This window comes from Chenopodium quinoa, unplaced genomic scaffold (genome assembly GCF_001683475.1).
Source record: "Chenopodium quinoa cultivar QQ74 unplaced genomic scaffold, ASM168347v1, whole genome shotgun sequence".
NCBI classification, from domain to species: domain Eukaryota; kingdom Viridiplantae; phylum Streptophyta; class Magnoliopsida; order Caryophyllales; family Amaranthaceae; genus Chenopodium; species Chenopodium quinoa.
In genome coordinates, this window is record NW_018745311.1 from 1200379 (window position 1) to 1223538 (window position 23160).

The 23160-nt window shown below is 38.2% G+C and overlaps 1 protein-coding gene across 1 annotated transcript; it reads left to right on the forward strand.

Moving 5' to 3' along the window:
* The first annotated feature begins 8547 nt into the window (after positions 1 to 8547).
* LOC110712320 (methionine S-methyltransferase-like) lies at positions 8548 to 19337 on the forward strand. The gene is made up of 12 exons (XM_021890772.1): positions 8548 to 8983; positions 10580 to 10773; positions 10959 to 11165; positions 11294 to 11389; positions 12749 to 12937; positions 13013 to 13201; positions 13279 to 13515; positions 13830 to 13964; positions 14728 to 15045; positions 15221 to 15400; positions 16422 to 17393; positions 18887 to 19337. Exons 1-12 carry the CDS (start codon positions 8755 to 8757, stop codon positions 19178 to 19180), a joined length of 3240 nt encoding a protein of 1079 aa, XP_021746464.1. The 5' UTR covers positions 8548 to 8754; the 3' UTR covers positions 19181 to 19337.
* The last annotated feature ends 3823 nt before the right edge of the window (positions 19338 to 23160 follow it).

Below are 23160 nucleotides of genomic sequence, written 5' to 3' on the forward strand. Positions count from 1 at the left end.
CACCTGGCGAATGTGTGTAGACTACACAGACTTAAACAAGGCGTGCCCCAAAGACAGTTACCCTCTGCCTAAAATTGATAACCTGGTCGACTCAACAGCCGGCCATGCCTTGATGAGTTTTATGGACGCCTATTCTGGTTTCCATCAAATTCCTTTATGGAAGAAAGATCAGGAGAAGACGGCCTTCGTCACTGATCAGGGATTATACTGTTACACGGTCATGCCGTTTGGTCTTAAGAATGCCCCGGCTACCTTCCAACGAATGATAAACACAGTGTTCTTTGATCAGATTGGGAGAAACGTCGAGGCATATATTGATGATATGATTGTCAAGACTAAACTTCAGAAAGATCATCTGACGGACCTCCGAGAAACTTTCGCCACACTCAGGCGGCACCATGTCATGCTCAATCCCAAGAAATGTGTATTTGGAGTTGAGTCTGGGAAATTTCTCGGATTCCTTATCAATCAGAGAGGAATAGAGGCGAACCCTGAGAAGGTACAGGCGGTCATTGACATGCAGTCGCCTTGTACCGTCCGTGAGGTTCAGAAGTTAACAGGTTGTCTGGCGGCCTTGGGGAGATTCCTAAGCCGATCAGGCGACAAATGCCTATACTTTTTCCAGGCAATTAAGAAAAAGGCAAGGTTTGAATGGGGGCCGGATGCTGAGGCCGCCTTCTAGAAATTAAAGGTTCACTTGCATTCCTTGCCGAGGCTGGTCAGCCCTTTGCCCAAAGAAGATCTCTACATGTACCTGGCCGTCTCTGATCATGCGTTAAGCGCTGTGCTCCTTGCTGAAAGGGACGGCTGTCAGCTCCCGGTCTACTTTGTCAGTCACGTACTGAAAAATGCCGAGTTGAGGTATCCCCTAGTGGAGAAGTTTGGTCTTGCACTCTTCATGGCTGTTAAAAAATTGAAGCCCTACTTTTTGGCACATGCAGTCGTCGTGTATACCGACCAACCAATCAAGCGGCCCCTTACCATCATGGAGTCGTCAGGACGAATGATCAAATGGGCCATAGAAATACAGAGCCTTGAAGTTACTTTCGAGCCTAGAAAAGCAGTGAAGGGGCAAGCCTTTGCTGACTTTATTGTAGAGATGACTCGTCCTCCTGACTCTCAAGTTCCAGACCAAGTCTGGAAGGTATATGTGGACGGAAGCTCTACTTCAAATGGTTGTGGAGCAGGCGTCGTATGTCAATCTCTAGAGGGCGACAGGTTCGAGTATGCTCTACGCTTCAGTTTTCAGGCTTCAAACAATGAGGCAGAATATGAAGCTTTACTAGCCGGGATCCGCATGTGTAAGGCGGCAGGGGCAAGAAAAATAGACGCCTGTTCTGATTCACAATTGATAGTGAGTCAGTACAATGGTGAATACGAAGCAACCCATCCGGCCATGATCAAGTATTTACAGGCGGTCCGACAAGCAGTCGGCTCCCTTGAGGATTTCCATCTGATCCAAGTGCCGAGATCAGAAAACAACCAGGCAGATGCACTGTCAAAATTAGCATCATCCGCCTCCTCCGATACTCCTCGAACTGTTTTTTGGGAAGTAATGGAGAAGAGAAGCATCGAGGAAAACCCTATTGGAATCCTAGACAGAAGCTCAACCTTGATGGATTCAATCAGGGCATATCTGACAAACGGTACACTGCCGGATGATCCTCAACAAGCGGCAACACTGAAAAAACGAGCCTCCTGTTTTGAAATGATACAGGGAGAACTTCACAAGAGGGGGTACCTTCAACCCTTCTTAAAGTGTGTTACTCCTGAAAAGGGACGAGAGATACTAGATGATCTTCACTCTGGTTTCTGTGCTTCCCATATAGGTGGTAGGATGCTTGCTCAAAGGGCAAGGCGGCAGGGCTACTTTTGGCCTACTTTGGAAGCAGATGCAATGGAGATGGTGAAAAAATGTGACAAGTGCCAAAGGTTTGGCAAATTAATTCACCGTCCGGCTACTGACCTCACTACCATTCACAGCCCACTACCGTTTGCTAAGTGGGGCATGGACATTCTGGGTCCATATATGCCTGCTACAGGCGGCAGAAGGTATATACTTGTTGCCGTTGACTACTTCACTAAATGGGTAGAGGCGGAGGCTGTAAAGGGAATCAAGACGAAAGATGTAATTTCATTCATTTGGAAAAACGTCATCACTCGGTTCGGGGTTCCCATGTCTATGGTTTTTGATAATGGTCCCCAATTTGAGACGCCTGTTCTCAAAAGCTGGTTGGGAGACCAAGGAATTGCCCACTACTTTGCATCTGTCGGCCGTCCACAAGCAAACGGCCAGGTAGAAGCCTTTAATAAAATCATCTCAGACGGTCTCAAGAAAAAGATTGAACGAGCAGGCGGCCTATGGGCGGATGAATTACCACATGTTCTCTGGGCCATTAGGACGACTGAAAAAGGGGCGACTAGAGAAACTCCATTCCTCCTAACTTATGTTGCGGAAGCTGTTCTTCCAATAGAACACTACGAGCCGACTCTTCGAGTAATGCTATATGACGAAGAGGCAAACTGGGAAGCCATGCGCCTGGCATTAGACTCATTTCCTGAAAAGAGGGGCAATGCTGTTTTGCGCCATGAGATCTATCGCCTGAGAATGACTAGATCATACAACAAAAAAGTACACAGGCGTCCACTCAAAGTAGGGGACTTTGTACTTAGAAAAATGGAAGCAGTAGGTAGGGCTAATGAGTCTGGCAAACTAACTCCCAACTGGGAAGGACCCTACCGAATCTATGAGGAAGTCAGGGACGGTACCTACCGTCTGGAAACACCAGACGGACAACCGTTGCCTCGAACTTGGAATGTAGATAACCTTAAAAAATATTTCTTCTGAGAGATGTAAAGTAAAGAGCTACTTAATAAAGTTTGCACTTACTATTTAATTTTGTATTATGAGGGGCATACCGTCTGTACCTATACAGTCGGCTACTCTCCATTGAGTTTTTCACTCTCTTCAGAGGGGCATGCCGTCTGTTCCTTTACAGTCGGCTATTCTCCATTGAGCATTTTACTCACTTAGCTAAAAAGATTAGGGCCTGTCCGACCCTGTGCCTAACAGGCGGCTACCCTTCTTTTACTTAGCACCTACGTTCACCAAGAACTTACCAAGGCCACCGGCCGAATGATCAGACCAGGCGTCAAGCCAACTGATCAAATCTACAAAACTAATACGACCTGTCCCAACATCATAGCAGGCGTCCGACGGCATCCCTCCGGATGAAATTCGTCGCAGAGAGCAGCTCCCTTTTGGGTGGAACATTGTTCTATAAACTAATTACACGGCACCTATACGACTGTCCCCAAGGGCAACCACGTAGCCGTTTTTGAGACAAGGATAACTCTATCACTAACCAAACCAGTGGTAGCAGTTGACATCTGAGTCAGATGACCGCCTGTATTACTTGGGATAAATGAAGGGGGTACCTATTGAGTTAATAGCCAACAAAAATTGGCGAATCAAGGGGTCTAGCCGGCCTACGCCGCCTGGCACCTCTACTTCTCAAACAAAAGTGACGGCGACTGAGTAACTCCAACGTTAACTCATAGTCACTCCTTCAAATTTGGTATAAAACCTAAAAAGTTTGAGTCGTCCGCCTGTTTCAAACAAACAAGGGCACTCAAACCCCTATTCCTACTAGGTAACCTATTGAGTTAATAGCCAACAAACAATGGCGAATCAAGGGGTCTAGCCGGCCCACGCCGCCTGGTACCTCTACTACTCAATCTAGATTGTGACGAAGACTAAGTAACTCCTAGGTTAATAGTCACTCAAACTTAGTATGGAGCCTAAAAGGTATGAGTCGTCCACCTGTTTTTAATAAACAAGGGCTCTCAACCAATACTCTTGCTAGGTTAACAAATTACGAGTTAAAAGCCAACATTGGCAATAAAGGGAAACAACCGGCACCCGCCGCTTGTTATCCTACTTAATTCCTTGGCAACTAGGAAATACTATTTACTTGGTCAGACCAATTGAATAAATAGTTCGAATACCGATTGAATAAATGGCCGACTGATCATCTACCCTGGAAACAGACCACCAGTCGTCCAGGGGCATAGGCGGCATACTTACTATTTGTACCTGTCTTAACGTTCGGCCATACACAACAGTCGGTCTAGTGAACAAAGGGATATTAGATATGGAATACTTAGACAAATTTGAACCAAAACAAAAATTTGATTAAAAATAAGCCGGTCATTAAAGACCAGCAGAATATTCAAAACCCCGGCCCCCTGGCCGGGTAATTACAAAGCAAACGGCAAGCAGGCCGTGGAAAAAATACTTAAAGCTTAAGAAGGGGGCAGTTCAGTATCAGCAGCTGCCGCCTGGTCAGCACTCTTCTTGCTGGACTCGGCTTTAGCTGCACCCTCTTTTGATGCCTTACCCCCAAGTGGCACAAGCGCCACAACCGGCTCTTCCTCCTCCAACGCACCTTCCAATGCCTCTTCTTCAGCAGCCGCCAGGATCTGTTGATTATATGTTTCCGAACACTGGCGGTACGTTCTTTCCCATGAAGCAAAGTCGGCACTGGGGAACAGTCGTTCCCAGGTCATGCGCTGGATTTGAGCGGAGTCTTCCACCATCTCCCGGACGAGCTCTTTCTTCTCTTGCTCGGCCTTTTCCGAGAGCTCTTGGGTGAGACTCTTCTCTAAGTTCACCAGGCGTTCTTTTACGTTGGCCAAAGATTTCTCCATGGCTTCGTAAGAGTGCATTTTTTGGCGAAGAGGTTTCAGCTCGGCCTTAAGGTTTGTGACGGTCGCCTCCAGCTCGTCAACCTTCTTTTGGGCCGCCTCTAACTGAGCCCGAACAGCGGCGGTAGCCTGCGCCTGATAATAAAGAAGATCAATGGTCAGTACTTCATTTTGGGCAATTTGAAACATTGCCTTATCACAGCTGGAGGCGGCCATAGCTTTTGCGGCCTTTACCTCTTTGTTTTTTCCGATCAATCGGCTTGCGAAGGCTGTTGACTCGGAGCAGGGCCTAAGTACAAAAAAAAAACAGGCGTCAGCTTCTAAACAAAAAAGATAACAGGCGTCCTGGAACTCGAAAACTCAAAAATATGCTAAGTATACCTCAGCAAGGACCCCTGAAATCCCATCAAGGTCAAGGGTGCCGGCACCCCTGACCGCCTCCCTTTCAGATGGAGGAACTACTTTAACCATGGACTTGGCTACCTCAACCAAGTCAAGCCCCTGAGGGCCGGCTGCATTAAGCGAAATGAAAAAACAAGTTAGACCTAGTCAAGAAGGAAGCAAGTGTGAGTTTTTACAAGTGATTGTCCATACTTCTAGGCGGCCCCGCCGGGGTTTTAGAAGAAGTGGCCGGCTGCTTCTCAGCCGCCACTGTTTTCCTGGAAGACCCAGGAGAGCTTGCAACAGTCGTCCTCCGGGCCTTGGGGTCCGGCTGTTGCGAGGAAGAAGCCCTTGGAGTGCCAGACTGAAAACAAAAAGAGTTAGTATATGCATAAGACAACTAAAAGAGGAAGAGTTTTCGAAGCTTACCAAGGGTGCCCCCTTGTTGGGGGAGTCGGCATAAGACTGTTGCATGAGCGAGGCCCGCAACATGGCCGCCGCAGTCTTGGATGCTGTTATTTTACTCATGGCGTCAGCTGCAAGAAATAAACAGCAAAGTTAGTAAAAATCTCAAGTAAACAAGGCGTGAAAAAACAGAGTATTTGTCAGGCCGGCTACCTCTAGAGCACCGACTGCTGAGGCCACAGGCGGCCAAAAAGTACTCGTCATAGAGCCACTTGAAGCTCGGGACGCAGTTTAGGGGTACTTGCTCTCGTACCCCTGACGTAGGGTTCACCCTAGTCTCTACTTTGAAGAGTCCTTTGTCTAGGATCTCTTTTTTAGCCTTTGGGGGAACAGGCGGCATGCTTCGGCCGCCTGCGAGAAGAGGCGGATCCCTATTCCACTTGTTAAAACGTTGGTTCAGCTCCGTGTCTGAACCCTCAATGATAAGGAAGGTGTTCCGCCAATCCTTCCATTTGTTCGCCTTACCTCTCGTCATGAGGTAACCCCTATGGCTTGTTAATTGGTACCAGCCGGTACCTCCCGACTTAGGGGTCCGGCTGAGATAGTTCATGTGGGCGAAAGCCTCAAAGCTTGGCTCCACCCCGTACATTTCGCACCCGGCCACGTAGCCGAGTACGTTTACCCAAGAGTTGGGGGCTAACTGCCATAACCCCAAATCATACCCATCTAAAATCCGCTGAACAGCCGGATGTAATGGGAAGCGCAGTCCAGCTTTGATGGCCGCCACATAGCAGCCAAAGCAGCCGTCATCATAGCTGGTACCAGCCGGCCAGACGACAGTGTCTTCTGGATCCGGCACGAACAGTAAAAATTCCGGGCCCATTCTGTGGTTAGCAATAAAGCTCGCCACGTTGTCTTGCATGGTTGCGATCCGGCCCCGGGGTACCATGCAGTAGTAGGGGGCGTTTTCCTCTCTGTAAGAGGCGGACGGCTCCGCCCAATTGTCCCCCTTCTCAACTGCATGAGAAAGTCTCGCCTCTTGTAGGCGGCTATGTCTTTCTTCTGAGCCTGGAGAACTGTGGCCAGAAGAGCTGGACTCGGACTCGTCCTCTGACGAGTCCGAAGAGGACGACTCCTCCCCTCTCCCAGAGGGGCCCGCCTCCTCTCCCTTAGAAGGGGCAGGAGGAAAATTAGACATGTCAACGGTAAGATGGGAAGGGACCACCTTGGCCCCTCTCTCAGAACTGTCGGCTTGGCAGTCGCCTCGTTTCAATTCTACATCTGGCGCCTGGTCAGATGTTTCACTAAGGAGCACCCTTTGGGAGGAGCCGTCTGAGTTTGATATCATAGCAGTCTGTTTCGTTCTGGCCATCACGTTCTGCATAGACACAGATACAGTCGGACTTTGTATAAAGGGCAAAGATGGGTCCAGAAAAGGGCAGGCGGCACTCCTAGTCCTAGATTCAGCCGTCCCCGGTGACCGGCTGATCACTAACTTAGGTCGTGTCGTGTGCTTCCGTGGTGCCATTTCAAAAAATAAAAAGATAATTAAGAGTAAGAGAACTGAGTTACCTGAACGAGTGACGGTTGATGAAGTCCTGGAAGTCCGGTGCAGTCGGCTTGTCAGAACAGGCGGTAGGCAGAAAAGGTCCGAAATGTCAGAGCAAGTTCAGGGGTCCGAATGTTCTCGCAAAGTTCTCAAATGTGAAAATGACCGAAGTCAGCACTTCCTTATATAGGCAAGGTGAGAAGGCGAAAGGTCGCTTCCAAATTCAAAATTTGGGCGGGAAAATCTCTCGGCCGTTTGCAAGGTGACACCTGTAACAGGCCGTCGCCTGTCACCGTGCGACACCTGTCACAGGCGACACGTGACCAGTCACGTGCCACCTGTGAGGGGCAAATGATTAGGGGATTTTTATCCACCAATCACCGTCTGACAAGTGGACCAACCAGGTTCCGCCACGTGTCCTTCACGAAGGCCAACAGGAGCCTGCCACGTGTCAATCACAGATACGTCCTCTACGGACCAATCAAGGCACGCCACGTGTCCACCCATGCCAAATGGGAAAACCGGCCATCAAGGCCTAATCCAGTCTAGAGGCCCGATCAGCCCTAGGTTTACCTTAAACCTAGAGAGTGGCACGCTTCTCAAGGCTATAAATACTTAATTAATCCTCATTAGTTAGGTAATCGAGAAATCAAGAAATCAAGCAGAGAAGAACAGAGATATTACGGAACACCAACAACCGGCTAATCTCGCTAACGACGCAGATTACCAACACTAAGCACTCTCACCTAGAGAGATCTTATTACTTTAATTTCCGTATTAATTACTCCTTAATCAGGTACTAACTTGACCGTTGGAGGCGGAGCTCTCAGGAGTCTCCGTTATTTTGCAGGTACAGGCGTCCGGTTCCAGTCTCGGAATTGTAACTCTCCCGCAGGACATCAGAAAACCCCGAAACAATATATATATTTCTTTGAATGCAAAACACCATATATATAAATATATAATACTAGTATAAATATTGACCCAATAATAGCACAATAAAAAAAAGGAAAATTTGCAAATTGCAGCCATTAAAAGTTCGTATTTTGCAAATTACAGCCCAAAAGTTCGTATAAATTGTAAATTGCAGCCCGATTTAATTTTCCCATCGGTTTACATGTTGAAAAATCTTTGGTTAAGGTTTTAGGAGTCATTTTAGCCCATAGGGGCCCAAATTGAACTCGGAATCAGCAAAAAAATAACGTAAGTATCTCGTTTTGCGTAACAAAAATGTATCAATTTGTGGGAAACTGTAAATATGAGACACATACGTTATTTTTTTGCTAATTCCGAGCTCAATTCGGGCCCTACAGGGCTAAAATGACCCCTAAAACCTTAACTGAAGATTTTTCAACATGTAAACCGATAAAAAAATTGAATCGGACTGCAATTTACAATTTATACGAACTTTTGGGCTACAATTTGCAAAAAAAAAATTTAAATGACTAAATTTGCAAAATACAAAATTTTAAATAGATGCAATTTGCAAATTTAAAAAAAAAAAACCAAACAAACATTCGGGCCGTATCTCAAAATCCGAAAATACTATAAACAAACAAATATCTGCTTTTACTTTTTCCACTATACCCTTTCATTTCATTGGAAGTGTTACAGTAAGCGGTGGTAGGTGCTGTTATTCTGGAAAAGCGTAATCACAATTCACAAATTCAGAAGAGAGAGAAAACCTCAACAAATTTTAGAGAGAGAAAGCCATGGAAACTGTTGAGGAGTTCTTGAACAAATGCAGACAATCTGGTGATGCAGCTTACAGTGCTCTTCGATCAGTGCTTGAAAAGCTTGAGAATCCTAAAACTAGAGTTGATGCTAGAATTTTTATGTCTATGCTTCAGAAGCATTTTGATTCTGCTGCTGTTTCTTCTGATGATTTCTTCGCTACTTATCATTTCAAAATCAATGACATTCAATTGGAGCATTCTTCAGGTTCTTTTTATTTTTATTTTTAATTTTTGATTTTTTTGTGAGTTTTGTTGATTTTGTGCTGGGAACTATATGAATTTTAAAATGTTTAGGAATTATATTCAATTATTTGGATAGATTGATTAAATTCACAGTGAATATGTTATGGAAATTTGCAAAATGTTGTACATAGATCGAATTATTATTATGAATGAAATTCAGAACAATTTGATGCTGATTCAGGTAAATATTTTAAATAAATTGATTGAATGAACAAACGGATGGATGAATGTGCGGGACGAATTCGGATCAATTTTGCGAAATAGAAGTGAGAAATGACACTTTGATTTTACTGAAATAAAAAAAATAAAAAAAAATACACATTTTAGATTATGTATATTTTCATGTATAATATACTATAATGTACGGAGTATAGAGTATACTTTTGTTAGTGTAATCATAAAAAGTTGAATTCTGTATCGCTTTATTTCTTACAAAGTTACAAACTTACAATGGAGGATGATGTCATACCATTTGCGGATTAATTACGCTAAAGTATTATTTGCATATAGCTTTTCAAAATATTCTTCTTGAAAAGCTAAAGTGTTTTGTGTCTGAGGTGTGAGAACTTTTTTTGAAGTTATATTTTTATTTCTTTCTTGTAAATGATTCCTATAATTTTTGTAATATAATTGAGGTTTCTAAATATTATTTTTCTGAGTGTGATGACCGAAAAGTAAGGTCATAAACTCATAAATTAAGCCTCTAAGAATGCCAAAGGCCATAGAGATGGACTAATATTGTTGTACGTACTGCCAATTGATAACAGGAATAAATCTGACATTGATGTTTGAACTTCGTACTATGTGTCTATGTATACTTATAATTAAGATAAAGAACTAAAATAGAGTGCTATTGGGACATGACAAATTGGAACTTCTGATGTGTGAAATGAAAAGCCTAGATATAATGCTCCATTGATGTCGAAGAGAAGCGATTCTAGCTAACTAATACACCGTACTTAGGGCCTGTTCTCATACGTTTAAGTTCAGCTCATTTCAGCTCAGCTCCTAATTTTCTTCTCTTATAAAATATTCATTTCAGTTCAATTCTGTTCTGTTTAGCTCTGTTCAGTTCATTTCGGCTGAGTTCAGGCTATGAGAACAGACCCTAAGGCTATGTTTGGTTCATTTGACTGAAATGTTATTTAATCTGAATTATCTGTGAACTTATAGTATATTGTTTTAGTTTTGAACTTATATTATTTTGTATCAACTTCGTTATATTTAATTTGTCTGAACCTGAAATCGTGTCTGAAGTATTTATGTCTAACTTATTTGTCTGAACTTATTATGTCTAACTTATTTGTCTTAACTTATATTTCTTAAATAAGATAAAATAAGTTGAAACAAACAAACAAACCCTAAGGTTCTCTTGTATTTTTTTTTTCTTCCGTTATAATTTCCTTCCTATCTCAGGTTTTCTGTCTATTCTTGTGAACCAATAATATATATATCTGTCATGTATTCATCTGACAATTACTACTGTATTATTCATCATTTTGTGTATTTGATCTTCAACATTGTTTTGTTGACTAAGCCACTTATGGGGGATTTTCAGGCTTCCCGCAAAGAAAAAAGTTGACAATGCTGGTAATTCCTAGCATTTTTATGCCAGAAGATTGGTCTTTCACGTTTTATGAAGGGTTGAATAGGCATCCAGAATCCATCTATAAGGACAAGGTAGTTGCTGAGCTTGGCTGTGGGAATGGATGGATAACTATTGCTATTGCTGAAAAGTGGTCTCCTTCAAAGGTTCAATACACTTTCCTAGCATCATTTATTAATTTATCTTTACCAATGAACGCAAATTGTTTTCTTCATGTAAAAAATTCTGGAATTTCAGCAATTTTATGGCTTTGATAGATTAATGGAAAAATTATTCACATTAACTTTAATCTGTATAAGTTGAACTGAGTTCTTAAGTCAATTGCTAACAGGTGTATGGCCTTGATATAAATCCCAGAGCTGTAAAGGTTTCATGGATTAACCTATACTTAAATGCTTTGGATGAGAATGGTAAACCTATATATGATGGAGAGAAGAAGACTCTATTGGATAGAGTAGAATTTCATGAATCTGACCTTCTAGCTTATTGTAAGGACCATAACATAATGCTTGAAAGGATTGTTGGCTGCATACCACAGGTAAAGTAGATTAAAATTTGATTTTTTTGGCCTTGAATTCCTAATAAATCAATGTGTCTCAATTTATACATTATATGGTTCTGGATTTCATGATTTAATTTTGATTCAATGATGGTATCGGCCTGCAGATCCTTAATCCTAATCCAGATGCAATGACTAAGATGATCACAGAGAATGCAAGTGAAGAGTTCCTCTACTCGCTCAGCAACTATTGTGCACTGCAGGTTAAAAACTTTGATCATTATATTGCCATGTCATCCTAGGGGTTTAAGCTGTGTAGGTTTACTTTCTAATGCATGCTTGTGCTAAAGAAACTAGACAAGTTAGTCAAACAAAGTGCTGCAGCACACTCAATTATGGAATCAGGACATTCTGGGCACATTCTTCTTCTCTTGTCAACCTGCATGGGATATCATTATATTTACTGGTTCCTCAGTCAAAGAATATACATATGTTATCCACATTGATTATTAATGAATCGGCCCTCTGTGGTGATGTGCTAAATGCTAATACTTAAGTGATAGTGAATTGTAGTGGTAATATATGAATGGATGGTTTACAAAGTTGTAACTGGAGAGAAATTTTTGTGTGAAGTTACAGTTTCTCCATTTTGGTTGACAGAATTTTGAAAGAAATTTTCACTTTTCCAAAATCTTTCTCACAGCTTTAAATATACACTTGCTACTTATTTTTTTGAGATACTTTCCCTCAATAACAACTACAACAAACCTTAGTCCCATAATGATTTGTGTAACAAAATCAGAACTTATGTCAAGTATTAAAATAAAAAATTAAAAAAAATAATTAAAAAAAAAACCTCCCCTATGTATACATTTTCCTCCATTGATAAAGGGTGTGTTTGGTAAAAAGCTTTTTAAAGAGCTTTTAGCTTATTTTGTCCAATTAGATGTTTGACCATTTAAAAAAGCTAATTTGGGTGTTTGGTATACAGGCCCAAAAAGCTCTTTTAGAAAAAACTCATTATAAGAGCTTTTTATAATTAGCTTGTTGTACAATTAGCTTTTTGTTTCTTAAATACACTAAAACAGCTAACAATTAACAGCTATTTACCAAACATTTTATACAATCAGCTAATCATAACCAGCTAGTCAATCCAGCTACTATAACCAGCTAGTCAAACCAGCTATTGTAACCAGCTAATACAATCAGCTTCCAACTAATTACCAAACAGGGCCAAAGTCTGTATCATTACCCAATTTGTTGCATTCTTTGTTTTGAAATGATTGTACACTGGGGCAACAGGATCTAGGTTTAGACTAAAGGTTTGATTCGACTAAATCAAAATGAAAGTGATCTTCAGGGTTGCATATTTTTGTAGAATTATCTAGTTATAATCCATGGTGATGATGTCAAATATATAGTTGGTTGTCAAATATATAGTTGGTTTCTAGGTGACATTTTCAAATCTACATTTGTTTTTCCATTTTTTTCCTTTTACTAGCAACATTTTTCAACAGATTTCTGATAGTGTATTTCCTTTGAATACTTGGAAAATGATTCTTCAGATGGTATGTTGACTTAATTTTCTCTCTTTTTTTCTCTGTTCTGATTTCTGATTGTAGGGTTTTGTTGAAGATCAATTTGGCTTAGGTTTGATAGCTAGGGCAATTGAAGAGGGAATTTCAGTCATTAAACCCACTGGGATTATGATCTTTAATATGGGAGGCCGTCCAGGACAAGCTGTTTGCAGACGTTTATTTGAACGGCGTGGCTTCCGTGTTAATAAGATCTGGCAAACAAAAGTTATTCAGGCTAGTTAAACTGAATCATTGTAAATTTTATTTTAATTTCTTGAACCGTGGATTTGACGAACTGTTGCGTTACAGGCTGCTGACACAGATATTTCAGCGTTAGTTGAGATTGAAAAAAACAGCCCACACCGTTTTGAATTCTTCATGGGACGTACAGGAGATCGACCTCTTTGTGCTCGAACAGCTTGGGCATATGGGAAGGCCGGTGGTTGTATCTCTCATTCTATTTCTGTTTACAGCTGTCAACTTCGTCAACCTAATCAGGTGAAACTCTTTCTCCCTTGTTTTTCATGCAAGATGATGAAATATGCAAGTATGACACATGCAATTTTGTGGGACAGGTTAAAACGATTTTTGATTTTTTGAGAGACGGCTTTAAAGAAATCAATAATTCTTTGGATTTATCCTTTGACGATGATGCTGTGGCTGATGAGAAGATTCCATTCCTGTCATATCTTGCAAGTGTTCTTAAAGAACATTCCTACCTTCCTTTTGAGTCACCAGCAGGCAGTAAACGATTTCGAGACCTTGTAGCAGGGTTTATCAAAACATACCATCATGTTCCACTTACTTCCAAGGTAATAGTGGATGGACTTGGGGCATCTGTTTATACCGTACCTCTTTGTTTTCCTGTAAATCCATAGGAAATGTTTGATGTACCTAATAACGTATTGACTTGTGTCTTTCTAGAATGGGATTTCTGATCAAAAGAATTTAATAATCTTTGTTGCATCATATTGCTGGTAGCTAAATTAAGATAATAGCTTCAGTTGTGCATACATTATCCTCCTATTATTGTTGAAGTCAGGAGTTACCTTGAGCTTTCTTGTCTTCTTGTGGATTGGAATTTCGATTGTCGATGCTAATTGTGTTCTTTCCTCTAAATTCTCAGAATGTAGTTGTGTTTCCTTCAAGGACTGCAGCAATTGAGAATGCTTTACGATTGTTCTCGCCCAACCTTGCCATTGTCGATGAGCATCTGACTAGAGACCTTCCTAGGCAATGGATGACATCATTGGCAATTGAGGTATAGCCTATTTCTGATGACACTTCTGGTGACATTTGATATGTTATTCTGCAAATGCTTTTGTATATTGATAGGGTCTGTTCTTTGTTTCCTTTTCCCTCTTTATTTGGGTGGTGGGGAGCCGGAAAGAGGCGTAACTCATGAGGAGGATAGTTAAAGGGCTCACTTTTTATTTATTTTCTAGTATACAAACTAGTTGTACTCTCCAATGGCTGCTTCATATAATTTCAGAATGATTGAGACAGTCATCAACAGAGTGAGGTGAGACACAATGTTCACAAGGGTGAGCTAGTGATGTAATAAATTACCAGATCTGACCAATTGTATGGCTCTTCAATATTTTTTTCATGAACATTTTGAAATTGAGTCATGTCTTTCAAGTTCCTTAATAAAGCTATCTCTGGTTTCTTTCCTCGGGTGTGTGTTCTCTCTTGGGTAATTGTGGGGTTTGTGATGTTATCTTTGACTTTGATGTTCTATGCTTCATCAGCCTATCCAGCATTTCGGTGTGAATAGAGTTCAATTTATTATTAGACAATAAACATTAATAATTTTTCTTTAATAAATTTTACTAATCGGTGATATTTGCAAGTTTCACTGTCGTTTCGTTTGCTCATATGTTTTGCTTTGATTAAAGTAGTTTGGTTTGAGTTGTTTGTATCTCAGTCTGATGTAATGATAAATTAATATTTCCTAGCAGCATATTGGAAATTCCTTGAAAAAATTGTGACAAATTCCGAACCATGTTGTTTCTACGTTGCAGAAGAGAGATTGTAGTGAGACTTCAGATATGGTCACAGTTATAGAGGCTCCACGTCAGTCTGACTTAATGGTCGAGCTGATTAAGAAGCTGAAACCTCAGGTTGTGGTTACTGGCATTGCTAGTTTTGAGGCTGTTACTAGTGCAGCCTTTGAGAATCTGTTGAATGTTACTAGAGAAATTGGATCGCGTCTTTTCTTAGACATATCTGACCACTTTGAGCTGTCAAGCCTTCCAAGTTCCAACGGGGTCCTAAAGTATCTTGCAGGAAACTCTCTTCCATCACATGTTGCGATTGTATGTGGTCTTCTGAAGAATCAGGTATTTGTTACTCTCAATATGGAATGCCAGATTGGGTACCAATTATTTTTCAAATCTAACCTATCTACATCAATTTATTGGATAAGATTTTCACATATATATTTTGTTTTGTCATTTGAGTTTGAGTTTGAGTAATTCTTTTGAACCCAGTACCTCATACTTAATACTTCTCCAGGTTTATAAAGATCTTGAGGTAGCATTTGTGATTTCAGAAGATGAAGCCATTTTTCGGGCTCTGGCAAGAACAGTTGAACTTCTTGAAGGAAATACTTCATTGATTAGTCAAAACTACTACGGCTGTCTTTTCAACGAGCTGCTTTCCTTTCAGCTAGCTGATCGACATCCACCTGCTATGGTTTGTCACTCTTGCCATTTAGTCTCTTTCAAGTCTAAAATGTTTTTTGTCCAGTCCAAACCACACCACCATTTTATTGAACTAACTTGAAGAGTTTGAACCTGTATGAAGACTGACTAGGCCCAGCCTGAAAGTAAACCATTGTAGCCTGTGGTCACCTACCTAAAACTAAAAATTTGACATTGAGACCCCTTTCAGTAGCACTGTAGGTTTTAGTTCTTTGGTTTTTTATTTTTAAAAGTCCTATGATATATCTCATACTTTCTCTGTTCCACAAATATTGCAACAACTACCATTTTAGGAAGTTTCACTAATATTACAACATTTCCCTATTTGCACATGTTTTCTTTCCTTCTCTCTCCTCATCGCATAAATCTATATCTTTGTTCCTCTCTATCTCTCTCCTCTTCTTGAAATCCTTGTCCCCCCACCCATGTTGCAATTTTAGGGGACCGGAGAAAGTAAAAAGAATCGAATGTTAGTCTGACTTATTGAAGTCATGATTATTTAGAAAACTGACAACAGAAAATTGAAAACTACTTTTTCTAGTTTCCAGTTTTATGTAAGGAAGAACCTCCTGACAGTCTAGTACTATCAGATTGACCTTATTTCTGGCTCAACAAAAAACAACACTTTATTTTTTTTAGATGCAACACTTCTATTTACACCCTTGCTAATGCATAATTCAATTCGCCATAAATTTGAATTACCAATAAGTAAAAACTATAAATTAATTGATATTTTGCAAGTATAAATTGAGATGAATCTAACAAGATCTCACATGACTGATTTTTCCTTAAATCATAAATCCCCCCCTTCACACACACCAAAAATAAAAAAAGAAAAAAAGAAAAGTAAGGAGTGTAAGTAGTGTAAAATGAAACATTGCATTTAAAAATAAACAGAGGTATGTTATTGGTTATGTCAAGCTGGACCTGTGATAATTAACATAATTCTATACTAAGATGTAGGTTCACTGGATGTGTGTACTTAATATGTAAGTTTGATGTATGTGTTTCAGCGAGAATTTGATAAGAAGAGTACCACTAAATTGATTGGGTTTGCAAGCTCTGCTGTATCAGTCTTCAACAATTCTGAGCTGTCAATAAGTGAAGATGACAAAAAGTATTCCTTGATTCACATGGACGTAGATCAAAGCTTTCTGTCAATGCCCTCACCAGTAAAGGCTGCTATTTTTGAAAGTTTTGCCAGGCAGAATCTCTCAGAATCTGAGACAGATGTAACCAATGGAATCAGGCAATTTATTAAGACCAGATATGGTTTTCCAACAAACAACAGCACAGAATTCTTGTACTCTGACTATTCTTTGGGTCTTTTTAACAAGCTGCTACTTAGCTGTATTCAAGAAAGTGGCACATTGTGTTTTCCTGCTGGTTGTAATGGGAACTACATAGCTGCTGCAAAGTTTATGAAAGCAAACATTGTTAACATTCCCACACAAGCTGATGTTGGATTTAAATTAACTGCTAGTGTACTGACCAAGGTACTGGAGTCAGTTGAAAAGCCATGGCTTTATATTTCTGGTCCTACTATTAATCCAACTGGGTTGCTTTACAGCAATGAGGAGATGGAAGATATATTATCAGTCTGTGTTAAATTTGGTGCAAGGGTTCTGATAGATACCTCTTTCTCAGGGCTAGAATATGATATTAAGAACTGGGATGCCTGGAACTTGGAGCCCACTTTAGCGAAGTTCTATTCTTCTCACAATTCAACTTTTTGCGTGTCTTTGCTTGGAAGTTTATCACTTGAGATGCTTACTGGAGGGCTGACCTTTGCTTTCCTTGCGGTAGATCGATCTTTACTTACCGAAACAACTAATGGTTTTGCCGGTCTCACCAAACCTCATAGTACTACTAGATATGCTATGAAGAAGTTGTTAGCTCAGACTGAGCAAGAAGCTGGTAACCTTTCTGAATCTGTTGCAGAACACAAAGGGATTTTGAAAAAGAGGTCGCAGCGCTTGAGGGAGGTAATTAACTCAAGACCTATTGTTTTGTTTTTGTCTTCATAACTTCCATCCTGCATCTATTCAATTATAATAATTGTCTTTCATAACCTCTTGAATCCTCTTAAAGTCTTTTTCTTGGATGATGCACTATGCTAACTGCTGATGTGTGTGTCTGTTGGATTCAATTACTACCTCCGTTTCATATTATTTGCAACAATTTTGACATAAAGTAGAGAGGAAAAATGTCTAATTGTTGCAAATAATATGAAACAGGGGTAGTATAATAATTGTCTTCATTTCCTCTTAAATCTACTCTGTATCAGTAATTGTAGGCTTTATATCATGATGGGATCAATCAACTGCCTCACATACTTGGCCTTGGCTATTTAATTTGTTTCAAGTGGTTGGTAGTCAACGTGTTTTACAGTCAAGCTATGTTTGACAGCCTGCTGTACGTCGATTGTCGTGTGTCGGATCCTTTGACACTTCGACACTACACCTCACATCCACACCCAAATATATAGTGGTCTTTATGTAAATTTATAAATCTGGAGTGTCAGACACACCAAGTTGGACACGACACCCGAATCTGTGTCCAGGCAATATAGCAATCAAGGCTAATGCAAACAGTTTTGGTTTTTAAATCTTTGTGGAGGGGCTTTTTTTAATCGAAATCTGCATAGAATACATTTTCTTGATAATAATCATCTTATTACCAAGAAATTTTCCAATTCATTTTATTTGCTTAAATATGGCAAGAGTTACACAGCTGATGGACTACATGTGGTAGCTGGGTCAGAATTTGCACATTTGATATTTTTTCCAAAATTTAAAACAGATGGTTCACTTCGAAATACAATATATGCACATTTAGTTTTAAAAAAATGAGAACGATGCATATGCATATGTTTTTTCAATTGACTGCATATTTTTTACACTAGATGATCATACTATTTTATAAAAAATATATGGCACTTTGATATATACACTCTTCATATTAGTTGGTGATTTATATTCAAGGAATATTACGCGTTTGTGCAGTCTTATTAGATTCATCTCAATAAAATATGCATTGATAAGTGTGAAAAGAGGAGTGTTTCATCTTAAATTTTCTTAAGTATTTTGTTTTTTTGTGCGGAATATTTGTATGAATTCTGGGAAAACTTAAAAAGACGACTTCTATATGTATGATAACCCAAAAATATTGGTGGGTTTTGACGTAATGATTTGGATTGACAAGACTGTGACAATTACTTGATGGTTCTGGTATTTTCGAGGATGGTTATGAAAATTTGTAGCTAATCATTTAAAAATAGAGATATAGGGTAATGAGGTATGTTTTATCTGGTTTTCTTAACCCTTGTTGGTCAATTCTTCAATGAAAAAAATTAATCAAACTTTTTCCCTGCATTCACTATGATTTTGCTGTCTGCATAATCTTTTGAGAATTTTATACTTCCTATATATATTTTCTACAACTAACTTCTTGTATCGTCATTTTCTTATTTACATAGACATTACAGAACTGTGGATGGGAAGTACTTCCATCCCAAGGGGGTGTCTCCATGGTCGCGAGGCCATCTAACTATATTGGGAAGCATGATAAACTCGAAAATGATGATAGTCAAAAGACCGAACTAGGAGACTCTACTATTCGAGAAGCCATTTTGGTGGCCACTGGCTTATGCATCAATAGTGGTTCATGGACTGGGATTCCAGGTTATTGTCGCTTCACAATCGCTTTACAGGAAGATGAATTTGAGCAGGCACTGGATCGCATCGCAAAATTCAAAGATTTCATCGCTTAAGTACTGAGATTATGCCCAATTTCATTCTTAGCCTAAATAAATGTGCATTAGCGTGACTTAGGTGTCATGCTCAGATTTGGGTACATATTCTTGATAGAATTTCCATGCAGACGAACAAAAAAATAAAAATATGTCGATGGCCTGGCTTAAACTTTCATTCTTTGGCTTCCGTGATGTGTTTTTTTTTTTTTTTTTTTTTTTTTGCGTCTGGTTTTTATAGACAGATATCTAAATATGCTATCCGTTGATGTAGATTTTATTCATAACGTGCATACTCTATGATTTGAATCCTATTTACTAACTATAAAAAAATGTTGCCACCTTAATAGACGAGAAAATACTAGTTTATCTTTGTAAATTTGTTTATTACGGGGCAAAAGTTACATAGGCAAATTGTTACTTACCTTGAAGTAGCGGTTTTGTTGTATGATAAACAAAACTTGTTTAGTACAGAAGTAGATTGTGGCACCCTCCTCTTAATCTTGAAAGCAAATGGTGAAATGAGTACTCCCTTAATATTTTATTACTAATTTTAACTTTTCTTTTACGATTGTATTTCATTACTTGTTTTATTTTTATTTTCTTTGGAAACTTTTAATAATATTTACTATTTTTTTCCTCCAGTAGTGGTCTTATTCTATCATATTCTAATAATGACTGAAACGACGCTTTTTTGGTGCAGCAGGCCACTGTCACCAAAAATAGAAAAACTGAAATGTATAAAAACTAACGAATCCCTAAACCCTAAAACCCACAAAAACACATTAATTGCGGCGATTTAAAGCGGCGATTAAATCAAGGAAACTTATTCGCAAATCGAGGTAAAACTCAAACAATTGTTCTTCAAGAAATTCATCAATAAGAATGACATAAGAACTCGAAAACTTACCTGATTCACGGGAATCATTCGAGATCGAACGAATTGAAGATTCATTGATGAATCTGGGAATCCAAACCAGTAATCAGGTGTTGGATCTGGAAGATGAAAATAGATCCAATCAAATTGAGGTATTTGATGTCAACAACAACATACAAGGTAAAAATTGTGAATTTAATACTTCTAAATCTACATTTTATTTTTCATTAAATAAGTAACCATAATAAAAAAAATAAAAAAAAGTAACTCTATTAATTTTTTTTAAAAACTGTACAATAATCCCTAAGTAAAGTAGTGTTACATGTAACCAGTATTTATAATAATGTACGGTTACAAGTAACTCCTAAATAAATTATTATTACAAGTAACTCAATCTATAATATAATACTGTTACAAGTAACCCCTAAATAAAGTAGTATTACAAGATTATGAGTAACTCTATTTATAATATAGTATTGTTACAAGTAACAACTACAGAAAGTAGTGTTACAAGTAACTCTATCTATAATATTGTAAGATTACAAGTAACTCTATCTATACAATTAACTCTATTTATAATATTGTAAGGTTACAAATAACTCTATCTATACAAGTAACCTCTAAATAAAGTAGTGTTACAAGTAGATGTATCTATAATATAATACGGTTACATGTAACCCCAAAATAAAGTAGTATTACAAGACTACAAGTAACTCTATTTATAATATAGTACAGTTACAAGTAACAACTAAATAAAGTATTGTTACAAGTAACTCTATCTATAAAATTGTAAGATTACAAGTAACTCTATCTATACAAGTAACTCTATCTATAATATTGTAAGGTTACAAGTAACTCTATCTATACAAGTAACCTCTAAATAAAGTAGTGTTACAAGTAACTGTATCTATAATATAATACGGTTACAAGTAACCCCTAATAAAGTAGTATTACAATACTACAAGTAACTCTATTTATAATATAGTACCATTACAAGTAACAACTAAAGAAAGTAGTATTACAAGTAACTCTATCTATAATATTGTAAGATTACAAGTAACTCTATCTATACAAATACCTCTATATATAATATTGTAAGGTTACAAGTAACTCTATTTATACAAGTAACCTCTAAATAAAGTAGTGTTACAAGTAACACCTAAATAATGTAGTGTTACATGTAACCTCTATCTATAATATAATAGAGTTACAAGTAACACAAAAAAAAGTAATATTACAAGTAACACCTATATTTAAAATATAGTGGGATTACAAGTAACCCATAAATAAGTAGTGTTACAAGTAAGTCTATGCATTATATACAAATAACCCCTTATGAATAATATAATAGGAGTACTATAGTGTTACAAGTAACTTTTATGTATAATATAGTAAAGTTACAAGTAATTCATAAATAAAGTGGTAAATAAAGTGGTTATACAAGTAACTAAAGTATCCCCATGCATATTATAAGTACTGTGTATTGTTGCAACTTCCAATTGAATACTCCTAATATCAACTTATGATTTGCAGATATGAATATAAGTACTACAGAAATAAGTAATAGTCGTTGACAGAAGAAAGTGGAAATCAACATGAACTACATGAAGATGATTTTACAGGAAGTCTAGTAGGTTTTACAGCATCAACTTTGGATGAAATATATGAGCAATATAGGCTTCATTCTATGGTTATTGGATTTAGTATAAGACATTATACAACAAGATATTCACAAGTAAAACACAGAGAAGTTAAAAGAAAGGATTTTGTTTGTTCTAAAGAAGGGTTCCGATGTGTCCCAAAAGTTAAAAAAACACCCCCTGCGCCAAATGAAAACAAGAAATAAAGGACACATCATGTACCTATTACCATGACTGGCTGCAATGCATTTATTAGAGCTAAAAAAACAAAGAAGGAATGTTTGAAGTTGAACAACATGTTATAGCACATAACCATGAGTTAACAAGAAGTGTTTTGCAGCATTTACATAGATCAGAGAGGAAAATAACTGAGGACAAGGCAAAAGTCATTGATTTAATGACAGATAGTGGATTAAGAACTGCAGATGCATTTAGATTAATAAGTAATGAAGCTGGCGGGGAAGAGCTTGTTGGACATAGTATGACAGACCACTAAAATTATATTTCAAGAAAGAAGATGAAAGAAATTTAAGGAGGTGATGCACAAACTGTTATAGATAGATTATACAAAAGGCAAGTAGAAGATGAAAACTATTTTTTCAGGTAAACACTACTAGTAACCTATTTCATAACCAAATATATAAGTAACTCTTAATATAGGTAACTCCTCATTTTGATACAAGTAATTACTGTGAACAAAACAAGTAACCTCTGAATTTCTTTTTCAGATTTAAGTTAGGAGGCGATGAAAACCAAAACAAACTGAATGCAATTTTTTTTTGGAGAGATTCTGAAATGAAGGAAGATTTTTAAATTTACGGAGATGTTGTCGTATTTGATACCACATATAGGACAAACAAATATAATATTATTTGTGCTCCTCTTGTTGGTGTTAACAATCATTGGCTGAATGTAATGTTTGGTTGTGCTTTTATTGCTGATAAGAAAATAGAAACATTTGAGTGGGTTTTAGACACTTTTAAAAAGTCAATGGGTGGTAGTGGACCTGCTTCAATATTCACAGATTAAGACTTGGCAATGTCTAAAGCAATTCAAAAGGTACTCTCTGAAAATGTTTATAATTATAGTAACGGTGAATATGAAAGAAATACTACTCTTGCATATTAAGCTAAGAAATAATATCTATATTTTCAACCTTATAGGTGTTTCCTCATTCAAGACACAGATTATGTATTTGGCACCTTATAAAAAATGTTGTATCAAGGTTTGGAGCACTAAAAAGATATACCTCATTCAAAGATGCTTTTAACAAATGTCTTTCTGGATGTGTGATAGATGAAGAATTTCAGGTAACCACTATAACTTCCTAATACAAGTAAACTCTTTATATAACTATAATACATACAAATATATGTGTTACTAAGTTATATAAAGAGGTTACTTGTATTAATAACACATAATACATACAAATATATTCCTAATAAAATATTACATGTAATGGTTACTTGTAAGATTTCACATGT